Source organism: Harpia harpyja, unplaced genomic scaffold, assembly GCF_026419915.1.
Source record: "Harpia harpyja isolate bHarHar1 unplaced genomic scaffold, bHarHar1 primary haplotype scaffold_79, whole genome shotgun sequence".
Classification (NCBI taxonomy): Eukaryota; Metazoa; Chordata; class Aves; order Accipitriformes; family Accipitridae; genus Harpia; species Harpia harpyja.
The window spans coordinates 212,509-224,505 of NW_026293420.1; the positions used below are offsets into that span (position 1 = coordinate 212,509).

The following is an 11,997-nucleotide window of genomic DNA, read 5'->3' on the forward strand; positions in this document are numbered from 1 at the left end:
ACTGAACCTAGCAGATGATGTTAAGACAGGGAATGAGATCTGTAATCTCCCTGAGAGCTGATTGATCAGCTGTCCTCTTACTTTGGACATTTGGCCAGCAACTTTGGCAGAATGAATCCTAAGTTTATATCTCTCACAGTTTGTTTTTTTGACTGTGAAGAGATTTTTTTTTTTTCCCGTGAAGTGAAATGTTGGCTGCCTCTCTTTCTATTAGTACTGCATGGATCTTGCTTGAATTTTGTTAGGAGCTGCCATTCTCTTGTCAAACTAAATTCTTTACTCCTTTCTTACATTTTGCATCAGGAGGCAAGATGTGCCTGCATGTTCTCAGGTTATACTTCAGTGTGTGGGTGTTTTTCTGTCTCTTTTCTGCCCTTCATATTGCACTGAAAAAATCATTAAGAGCTGAGAATGCATTACGGTAGAAAAAGTTGAGGCCCTCTTCCTGCAAAGTGCCGTGTGCAAGATCACCTAAGTCCAGTGGGGTCCTGAGTAGGTTCCCTGAACTGTCTCAAAGCAAAACTAGGATTTTGAATTATTCTAGTTCAATATTAAAAAATATTATTAATGCATATTCAAGTATTATTCACCATGTTTTAAATAGCTTGCAGTAAAATGGATGTTCTGGATTTGGGGATTTTTTGTAATGAATCTTGTTGGCAATTGTATCAACACTATTTTCAGCACAAATCCAAAGCATAGCCCCATACGAACTACCGTGAAGAAATGTAACTATTCCAGCCAAAACTAGGACAGTAAGGCAGTTTGGATTTCATATAATTTGCAAGAGTGCTTGAGCAGTTCAATGTTATGTTGAGGAACGGTAGTTGTAATGTCATCAGAAGAAAGTGAAGACAAAGAAGATGAAGATGGCAAAGATACTCAAAAGCATTATAGCCTTTGGCAGCAGAAACATGTCATTTACAGTTTCTATGAACAGTTTTCCTTCAATGTATTGTTCTTGTCAAAGATTTACAGGTGATGTTTTACTACTTTCATATCGGAATTTAGGGATTTTTAACATAAAGCTCTCCACTGAAATGTAAAAAAAGTGACCGATGTATCCTGGAAAGAAGTGCAATTACATAGACTGGATAGTTTTACTCTTGTAGTTTACAGTTCTACATGAAACGCAGGTGTGTGTTTTTTCACTTGTGCTCTGCAGTGATAAAATATCCCACAGACAAACACAAAAACCCACCCCTGGAACTTCCTCTGAAATTAGAGGTGGGTGAGACATATCACATTTCCTGCTTTTTCCGCTATCGTGCTTTCTCTTAAACTTGTTTGTATCGCTACCATAAATTCCTTGCTTACTCTAGAGCCAAGACAATGTAAGATATTTTTTTCGGGCTGGTCTTCTCCTGTCAGGCAGAGAGATCCATGTGGATGTGCTCAGTCACAGAGGCAAAAGGACTAACAGGTGGGTGCCTGGTTAGTGATGGTTCTCCCTTATCAACAGTGCTGTCAGTCATGTCAGGGAATAATGCTTTGGAGGCATTTGGGGTTTGGCAGCCCTGGACCAGCCAGCCTCAGGACCTGCAGTAAATGTGCCTTCAGATCAGCTCTCCCAGCAGGACACTGCCCAGGAGTCACTTTGATTGTTACTGTTCTCCTTCAGGAAGCATGGTACGCACCAAGCACGTGCAGAGCTGCACCTGTGCCAGGAGAAGACTTCAAGCACAGCCAGGGCTGATGGTGACAGTTCCCACCAGCTGTCCAGCTCAGGAAGATACAGGTAAGACGCCACAGAGGGGAGAGCAACTGGTTGTCACTTCTCTTGCAGGAACAGGACTTAACAGCAGAAGGGAGGCAGGACGAAAGGGCTTTGGAAGTCCAAAAGTGCACAGGCAGCTGGAGCAGTCATGTGAGAGCAGAGGAAGAACAGAAGGAGATGCAAGTGACCTGGCTGGGAGAATGCTTCCAAGGTAACATCTGCCACACAAACAGAGAGAAAGACAGAGGCATTGGGAGGTCATGGAATGGGTGAGAAAGGTGCCTGGGTGAGAGGAGAGCACGGGGAGATGGGAGGCAGTGATGGAGATGGAGGGGAAAATTCCAGGCTGTTGGCAATGAGGACGCTTGTGCCGTGCAGAGGCCTTCTGTAAAAGCTCTGAGTTCATCTACTGGCTTTGGTTTTCCCAGGCTGTGCTTTGTTGAGCCTGAAATGGGGCTCCTGTTCTCATCCAGATTTTTGCTCTGAAACCATTCAAGTGCTGAGGACTGGGATTTTTCAAGAGCATCATATTTCTCTTTGGGCTTCCTGGGGAGGGATTGCAGTCACGCAAGAGCTGTTGGGGAGCTCAGTCTTCTTCTGGAATGCTCTCTATGGCACAGGAAGACAATTGCTTTGAGCTGCCTATATTTCTGGAAGGATTACCTACATTTGCCTTCCACCTGAAATAGTGCTTAGTGGCACTTGTGTTTTTTTAAAAAAAAGGGGGGAGGTTTGTGTGAGTAGCTGAGTGCTAGTATACAGTGAATTACCTGCCTCTGCTTAGAGTAAATGGTTTTAGGAGTAAAAATACCCATTTTGTGTTACAAAAATTGGTTCCCTTAAAGACTCAAGTGCTTGCTGATGGACTCCTGGCTGATAAAATCTCTTCCCAGCTTGCTTAAGCATTAAACAGTCTTTAAAGTGGCATTCAGATGATCTCGTGTGATTTCTTGCAATTAATCGTGGTAGTCTAAAGCGTACTACTAAAGCGTACTAAAGTGTTTTGGTTGTTAAAAACTAGGATGAGAAGTTCATAGAAACATCTTCTGTGCGGGGTTTCAATGAGTTCAAGCTATTGTTGTGTCCAGTTGAGAGTTTCTGATGTTATTTTTCCCCCTTTCGGAGGGAGATGAACATGCCTATCTTGCCCTCCAGCAGCGAGGATGCCATGTCCGGGTTCAAGGCCATGCCATCCTCAAAGCTTGTGTCCCAGAGTTGAGCATGGAGGGGCGTCACCCTGTGAAGGTTTGGTGTGTTGTAGCAGTTGGTGCGGTGAGGTCTGGTGAATGGCAGTGGGGTGGAAGCAGCTGTTGGGGGGTCCGTCATTTGCACAGCCCAGCCCCCGCCCCTGGTCCCTCCCAGTTGGGTCAATGGACCCAGCGCAGCCAGTAGATCCTGTTGGAGCTCCTCTGTGTGGCATAAATCCCTCGGCATTGGGGATTCAGGAGAGGTAAAATTGGAATCTGCAGATCTCCTTAGATGACCTTCAGGAGCTGTGGGCTGTGGGTGGGGACTGGCTCTTTCTCTGGTCCGGTGACTGGTGTCATTGCTCATAGGAAGTGGAAGAGCTTTAACAGGTGAATCTGTCGTTTCCCTTCTCCTGGGGGTTACGGGAGCTGTTTTGGAGGTGAGGGAGATGTAAATTCATGGTCTTGAGCCAAACTGGACAGAGCAGAGGTGGACTGTAATTTGTCTGACCTCAGTTGTATATATGTAATGTAGTTGTAATCGTCTCTGCCTGCACAATTGGCATGAGGTCCTATTTTGTTTTAAAGGAGATATAGTGAATAAAACCAGTGAATCTAGTGCATGGTCTTTCTGACCAAATATATAAGTATTTACTTTAGGATAAGATAAACAATACCTTGAACTCACTGGTTATACTGACTTAACTCTCTGTTGCCTAAAAATGGGACCAAGGTTGGCTTGGACATGGGTGTCTACATGAGAGACATCCACGTTTAGTCAGATGAATCACACCCCAGTCTCCTGTGTTCCTCATCAGGTCTCTGACAACTCTGCTGTTAGCCCTTATTGAAGCCAGGTACAGTCTCTGTCTTATTTATTTATTTATTTATGTGACACAAAGGAAAGTCAGTCTTAGACATTCAGTTGCAGAAGAAAGTTTGTGTTTGAAGATCATGCTTGGACCTTCGAGTAGGTCTAATTAGATGCCTTTTCCTCTTCGCTTCATCCCTGATAAATTTAGGCACTCTCTGTTTGTCCTGTTTCTGAGGACCACTGCCCAAGGCGCCTAGCATTGCACAGGGAGATTCTGTATCTCATTTTGCACTGTGGATTTTGTTAGTCATCAGGAGTGAAGTATTTTTGGGACATAAGCTAACTAAATTGCACTCAAGTGAAAAAAGTGCTCTATAACTTCCGAGAGATAATATTGGGATATAATCAGAATATAAATATTTGGAGCAAAAGATAGTTAAAAAGTTAGGTAAAAATTATGAGCATAGTGCTATTTTTTTAGTTTGGATTTTTATATGTTTTAGATTTAAAGTTTGAATGTAAACAAATCTGGTGGAATTGGTGTGGAAAACATGTTCAAATTACCAAGTATTTCTTTCAAACAAGAATAAGGAAACTAGCAGCTACAAAGAGTGTTTCAGCTTTAAAGTGTTTCGTATTTTTGAACGCAACTCTCCAAGTTTCTGTTAAATTGAAGTGGCCTAGAAAAACAATCTTTTAATTCTGTGTCACCAATTTGATGATCCATCCCTTCTAAGAAAATTATTGTCAATGTCGCTTAGTAGAGACATAGGCGATTAGTGGTTGGGCTATGGCCGCTCAAGACGTGTCTCATTTTGTCCAGAAGACTCTAAGGCTGCAGCAAGCACCCAGATGTCACAGCAAAAACTGAGGATCCAAAAAAGAAGCCTGCAAGTTACAAAGGAGGAATGGGCAAGTAAAAGGCGAAAGCCTGAATCCCATCTGTCCTAAATAATCAACTGCTCAGCTCTGTGCTGGCAGCACAGGCCACCTGCAGTTGAGGGTCTTGGGCACAAATCTCCTGCAGTTAAGTACTTACCTCCTTCCTCACACAGGAAGGAATAAAAAATAAAAAGAGATCCCTGTTACTTAGTTCAGTAAAGGGAAAGGAAAGTTCTATTTAGATATATTTGCCTCTTTTGGAGGATGGACATTAGCACAAAGGCGAATAGTGCCCTAGTAGCAGTCGGCTGGGCAGGCTGAGGGGATGCACGGAGTCTGCTCCCAGGGAAGCTGTTCCACTTTGTATAATTTAGGAACTGTTGTATTGGGGGTTTGAAGCCGAGTTCGCAGCAGGCACATTGTAGCTCCTTTCTGTCTGTCTCTCTCTGGCCCATTAATTGTCCCAATACCACTCCGGATTTACAAAAAGTGGGTCAGCCGCCGTTAAAGGGGGATTCTGTCCTCAGGATGCCTGCAACCTCGAGCTCAGCCTTGCGCTTGGTCCATGAGAGAGCCATGGCTCTAACTGCAAATCTGAGTGAGGAGGGGTTGTGGATATAGGAGTTTTGCAGGGAGCGTCTGAGCTGCTGGGCTGCTGGCCAGGGTGAGACCCGTGCCAGCCAATTCATCTTTTAGCTCCAAATGCCTTTTGATAGAGATGCAGGTCTCCTGGGGATTGTGGGGACGTGCTCCTTCGTCTGGAAAAGATGGCTGAGTTCCTGGCATAAGAAGGGCACTGGGATTTAGAGGTCAGAGTTGAGGCAGATATTCAAGACGGCAATAGCTGTGATCTTTAGTCAAAAAAATTTATTTTTGTATAACCAAGCAGGTTTTTTACCTCTCCTCTGCTAATGCAGTGTGGAATATGAGCAAACAAAGAGAAATTGACGTGGTACACACTGGACACACTTAAGTATTTGTTTTAAAATATGTGTGAGGTCAAGCTAGAACATGCTTTGCAATTTATGTATTTACTGCAGTGAATTTTCTGCTCTTCCTGGCTGTCTTCTGTGGTTTCCAGCCTGCTTTCACCTCCACAGAAAGAAATACTGTGTGTATGAAAGAGGCCGTTCTCAATCTTCCCTTAGGAGGCGGGGGGGTTTGTGCTCTGCTTCTGAATTACAATCTGTATTATTTATGCCAATGTTCAAAATATCTTTCTGATTCCCTGGTGAAAGCATTCTAACCCTACTCCAGCTACATTTTACTATGCACAACTCCTACCAACCATCAGTTTTTATTTCAAGTCATTTTTCATGAAATAACACACATTGCAGCCAGAATCCTGTGTTGCTGTTACATGGTTTTCTTTACAGTTTTCCAGCTGTATTCCTCCTCCCCATGATAAACGGTGTTGCCAGTATTTCTTGTTATCTTAGAATACACATGGTAAGGATGGTTGCTGGATGTCTCATCCTTTTTAAGGCCGTGAAGACGCATTCCGACAAGGCCTTTTCCTGGTCCTGGGTATTCAGGGATGCAAGACGTGCCTATCATCATCAGCACTGTGGAGGATTTAAGAGAGATTGTGCACCTGAAGGTTAAACAGTGCTTCTGTGTCAGAAACTGAATTTCAGCAAGCAAAAGCAATTTCCCCAAATCTTAAGTTGTGTGTCATTTTAATGCTGCAAAATGTAAGTAATGATCCTTGCATACATCTTTCTCAATTAAGTGTACAGTGGATGTCTTCTCCTTCAACTAGTCTGGAGCTTAAAAATCAGCTTAAAAATACTGGATAGAATAATTTTTGCAGCACATAGCCTCAGTCCACTTGGAAGAAAATTAGATTGTTTACACAAGTCTTAATGTAAGGCACAAAGAGAGCCCAAGGTTCTGAGTGCCCAAGGATGCTCTTTTAAAGTAGGTTAACAGGCACATAAACACCATGTAATGGCATAAGGACCCCCCAGAACATCTTCAGAACAGCAGTATTTTATATAAGCCGCTGTTTTCATGCAACCTCAGCTAGCGTTGTGCTGCTCTTTACAGGATGGGGTGAGTGGTGTTGACTTTGGCTGTGTGGGCTTAAATATGTTTCTAATGTGCGCGTCAAATAATTACCTGTTAAACAGACTGCCAATCTGGATGAAGCCAATGCTTCCAAAGAAGATGAAATAAAAGCTTTGGTGATACAGTCCTGCCATGAATATGATCCAATCAAGTAAGTGTTGATTATGTGAAAGCTGTTCTTTGAAGATTGTGGAAAAATTGCAGAGATGTGTGTTTTAACAAGAGACACACATGCATACCTTTTTTCTTTTTTCCCCCAAAACCTTTTAGTTACATGAAGAAACCCTTGGGTCCACCTCCACCATCATATACTTGCTTTCGTTGCAGGAAACCTGGCCACTACATAAGGAACTGCCTGACAAATGGGGTATGATTGTGGGGGACTTCTGGTGTTACTTAGTTTTTAATTGTTTCACCTTGGCAGTTACGTAACAAATACATGAATACTCATATTAAGAATTGTTTCTCTTGGGGTGAAATGCAGAGGTTATATGGCAAAGTTGCAAAGCCCTTCAAAATTCAAGGGGAAGCTGGAATTATAAAGGTAAAATTTTCTTTCTAGGTTGTAGACATTAAATACATCCATAGATCTTTCTCTGTGAACTTTCACGCATATTTTTATATAGTTCTGTATTACTGGAAATTTTTCTGGTTTCCACTCTTTTTAATGACAGTTCACAGTTTTTATTATTTTGTATAAAACCAAGACATTTCTCTTGACCCCATCTATTGAATATTTGCGTGTTTTAATTACACTAAGTCCCTGGTTGAGTATTGATGCCATTTCACGTTAGTTACTGAAGGTATACACGTGAGGTATGAATTCAACCTTCACTTATAGACGGTGAACGTAGGTTTTTCCAGTGAGCGATTCAGAGCACCAGATTAAGCTCTCACTCTGAATTGTGCTTTGGAGGAGGAGCAGTGGGTTTGTGTCTCTTCTCTGAGTGGATGGTGAGCTAAGGGATATGTCAGCCTTAAGGAACCTGAAGTTAAGCCAAAGAATGTCACTCAAGTTCAAAACTCTGCTCAAGCCTTTGGAACATCCTGGCTATATTCATGTAGGAAAATAAGTATTTCAGTTGAGCAACCCTTACGCTAAGTAAAAGGAGAGGATTAAAAGCTTTTGCTGCTTAAAATAATCGGGGAAATGTCATTTTAAGTGTGGGTCTTGAGGTACGTCTGCCTCTCTTTTCTTGAACAGGACAAAAATTTTGAGTCTGTTCCCAGAATTAAAAAGAGCACAGGAATTCCAGAGTTTCATGATAGAGGTGAAAGATGCCAATACAAAGGGTGCTATGCTGACAAGCTCTGGAAAATATGCAATGCAAACTATTAATGCGTAAGTATGGAACTAAGTGGACTGACCAAAAAGTGAACGAGAGAAACCACGCGTAAATATCTTGAATGGCAATGCAACCAAGTTGGCCAGCATCTGTCATTACAAGGGAGGAAGCACTGTCATTGTATCTTAACCTGAAAATCTGTGACACTTTCTAGTATTAAAAGAGGGTGGTCCTGCTGTTCATGCCCCTGGAAGTTGGTTAAACTTGTGGTATGCTAAGAATCTGCATTTCTGCAAAACATTTCAGTAGTGTTTACAGTGGAGTCGTTTGCCTCAAAAGCTCATTTTGCTTCTGTTTTATGTTTCAAAGGCTTCTTGCCAAATTTAGCAGGTAGCTGTTGGACTGAGATTTCCTCCCCCTCTGACTTTTATTAAATCCCATGTGTGAAACAGACTGAAGTTCTCCTGTTGCTATAAACTAAGAAAATACTACCATGTGCTGACAAGAGTGGCTGTTTTAAAATGCACTTGGTAGCACTTCTGGTTTTCCATCATGGATCTCCTTTTGTAGAAGCTGTAACACAGATTTCTTCCTTTTATAAAATGTGATTACTTGGAGACTACCTTTATCCTGAGCCTGCAATTTACATTTATCCTCTGGCAAAGGAGAGGTGGGATTCATTTCACCTGGTTTCTAGATGTCACAAATTATTTTTCTAGTCTGAGCTTACTTCTTAGTTGATCCAATGAATGGGAGAGTTCTGCAGAAGGACGGTTGTTCCTCCCTCTTCTAGTGTTGCGGCTATAGAAAAGTAGTTTAAACTAAGCGCCTATGTTTTAGAAGGCTAATGTGGAGTGAGAAGAATTCCATCTCCTATCTTCCTTTGATAAAATCCAAAGCTTGGAAAAGTTTTCCTTTACCCATCTTTAACTTGTTTCTTTTTCCTTCCCCACCCCTCCTCCAGGGAAGCTTATGCTAGAGGAAAGAAGGAAAAGCCTCCCTTTTTACCAGAGGAGCCGTACTTCTCCTCCTCCTCGTCCTCAGATGACCCTGTTCCAGATGAGTTGTTATGTCTCATTTGTAAGGATATTGTGATAAATGATTTAGTCCCAAACAGGATTTTAATTAAAGTTTACAATTTATTAAATGAATAAAGGCAAGCAAACAGCGCTGGGTGCGCTGGGAGCCTCTGCTCTACCAAGACGCGCGCTGTGAAAAACAACACAGCTTCTTTTATAGTCTAGCGTTAGTACTATAGTTAGTTACTACTATTCATAATAGGCGTGTTCTCCCCAAAAAAACTTTCCACCTCCTGGCTGCGCAGGCGCAGTAGTTCTTTTTGTATCTTTTCGAACTCCCCCCAGTAACTGAGGGGTCCTCCAGGCAATGCATCTCCGACCAGGCTCCCCACTGCTCAGGCACAACAGCAGACATCTTGTGTAACAGCCGACACCCTGCACAATACCAGCTGTGGCTACCAAAAGCCAAACAAGTTCAACAACAAAACATAACAGACACTTCCCTTTTAACAAATGCATATAACAAATTGCTTATACACAGTTATCTCAATACACCGCATACTCACACATACCAAGGGTCACCCCGTTCACAACATCATTCAACACCATGACAAATGCCTCAGTTCTCCCTTAAGATCTCTTGCTTAACACTGTGTAGTTAATCAGCAAAACCAGTTTTGAGCTAGCAAAAAAAAGAACTATATACATGCTATCTGTTTCCTCTCGGTCTGCGGTTATACAAAGACCGACAAAGTGGTTAAAGATTATAAATTCAGCAAGGGTCACATTTTACTATGCGACTCTAGCATTGTTTTATATTGACACGAATCAGGTGAACACATTTCACAGTTATAATGAGTGATGCAGCTGTTATTCCCTGCTGTGGAAACAGTTATTTTGATGAATGTAAGTGTTACTCCCATATTTGTTGATTCAAAACATCACATCTGATCTTCTGAAAGCAGAAATAGGACATAATGAAATAACTTTGTTACCAGTTCTATTTAATATTTAAGTATACGCTGAATATGAAAGCGCTCTTCTCATATAAAGGGAAAAAAAAAGCCAGGAAGCTTTTCCCCCTTTTTTACTTATCTGTTAAATCTTCTTTACATGTGGAAGGATGAGTATGAGACGAGTGGCTAACTGTGCAGGTGATTATGGTATTAGATATTGAATGCGTTTAGTTTGTCCACAGCCCTTTCTCTCATACTAAATTATATAGCCAACTCTGGGGACTTATGGTGGTCTGCAACAAGCAGATAGTTAGGCATTTAATCCACGTTCTTCTCCACGGGAGAGTTGGTTAAAACCTTGAGAACTCGAACCTACTAATGGTTTTTTGAGACGTGTTTTATTCATTAACCTCGAGGTTGGGGACTTCTCACTGTACTAGATAGTGGGAAAAAGACTAGTTGAAACATCAAGACACAGCCTATGCTACATCTTCAGATGTTACAATAGTGAAATTTCAAAACTGTATAGTTATTTGCTGCATACTAGAAATTTTTTACACTATTGAACATTTATAGCTTCATGCTCTCAATTCAAGACCATATTCACCCAGTAATCATATATGTGTTTTTATAATTGATTAGAACCCCCAAAACTTCCTTAGTTTGGCTAAATACAATTTTGATTTTTCTAATTATACGCAGGTATTAGAACAGCATTACTGGAATCTGAGGAACATACATACCCAATGTGTCATCAGACAGATGTTTCGCCTGATGCTTTAATTGCTAACAAGTGTCTATGCCAGGTAACATGATGACATTTATGTAAAGTGCTTGTAAGAAAAGGCTATTTGTAAAAAGCTGAAAGGGAAGAAAATATTAATTTACATCTCCTTAAGCAAGGCATAATTGAATAAGGCTAAATTTACTTTTCAAATACATTATCTGTTGTTGTCACAGAAGCTTACAACTCTTCAGAGACAATCTTGCAAATTCAGGTCATGCTTTTGTGTAACGTGATTGCCTCGCTTTCAAATTCAGCGTTAACACTGAAGTACTTTAAATACAGTTACTCTGAGTTACCAATCATTAGTATCAGTGTTTAATGTGATGTGTTCATATATCTGTGTGTTGGTTTCTTTTAGGACTGATAGCATTTACAGGAATACACAAGTAATTTTCCTCTGTGAAGGCTTTTGTTCGTATATCTGCTGAAGTTTCATCTTACCTTTTTTGTAAATGTTTTTCTGCCTCTAGGCTGTGAACAACTTCAAAAATGGAACTGGCTACACAAAAAGGCTCCGTCAGCAGATTTGGCAGCAACAGCAGCAGCAGCCGCTACTGCCACCTCCACCACCACTCATGAGTGTTACACCTCCTGCTGCTCTGGTGACTGCCGCTGAACCTTCTACATCTTCCTCTCTGTCAATCAGCAGTTTGTTGGAAGAGAAGGTAAGCTTTCTTCCAACATATGCAGCGATTCTTATATTTTAGTAGAGCTTATTTTCCAACTGTCTGCATTTATTCACAAGGGCTATCAGGTTCCTGTGCAAAGACAGCCAGCAATAGCAAGTTGTCTGAGCCCCCAAGGACAATCAGTACCTACCACTGGTAAGGAACTGTAACTTTAGAATATCTTTTAAAATATTATCTTCAGATAAACTGAATGGGATTTTTTGCTTTTTCCTCTCTCCACTCCAAAAGGTCATCCAGCGAGAACCAGTACAATTTGCTCAGCAGGTGGCAGACCAGGCTGGGAACTGTAAGTATTCTACAGAAATTCAGTGTATTACTACTTGTAAGCTGTTAAACGAGGCCGTAGCACTTAACTTCTGCAACAGCTGATTTATAATGAAGTAAGTATGCAGAAGATCGTTGTGGAGAATACAAGTGGTTGTTAATTTTTAAATGGCCTAATTTGAATTGGCTTTAACAAAGGGGATCTGTGCTTGCAGTAAAATTATTTAAAATAAAACTCCAGTACCTGACTGAAAAGAGGACTCTGAAAAAGGAACTCTTTGGGAGGAAACCATAATTACATATCAAAATTAAAAACAATTAAAGGA

General features: G+C 41.3%; 1 protein-coding gene across 1 annotated transcript; it reads left to right on the forward strand.

The window, feature by feature from the left end:
- The first annotated feature begins 9,863 nt into the window (after nucleotides 1–9,863).
- On the forward strand, nucleotides 9,864–11,738 carry LOC128138645 (E3 ubiquitin-protein ligase RBBP6-like). Its single transcript, XM_052779830.1, has 4 exons — nucleotides 9,864–9,881; nucleotides 11,189–11,383; nucleotides 11,464–11,542; nucleotides 11,636–11,738. The coding sequence occupies exons 1-4, from the start codon at nucleotides 9,876–9,878 to the stop codon at nucleotides 11,695–11,697; spliced, it is 342 nt and encodes a 113-aa protein (XP_052635790.1). The 5' UTR covers nucleotides 9,864–9,875; the 3' UTR covers nucleotides 11,698–11,738.
- Nucleotides 11,739–11,997: the final 259 nt, after the last annotated feature.

Coding starts and splice junctions, on each gene's coding strand:
- LOC128138645 (XM_052779830.1), top strand. Junction 11,384..11,463: donor GCAGTTTGTTGGAAGAGAAG/GTAAGCTTTCTT, acceptor TTTATTCACAAG/GGCTATCAGGTTCCTGTGCA. Junction 11,543..11,635: donor ACAATCAGTACCTACCACTG/GTAAGGAACTGT, acceptor CCACTCCAAAAG/GTCATCCAGCGAGAACCAGT.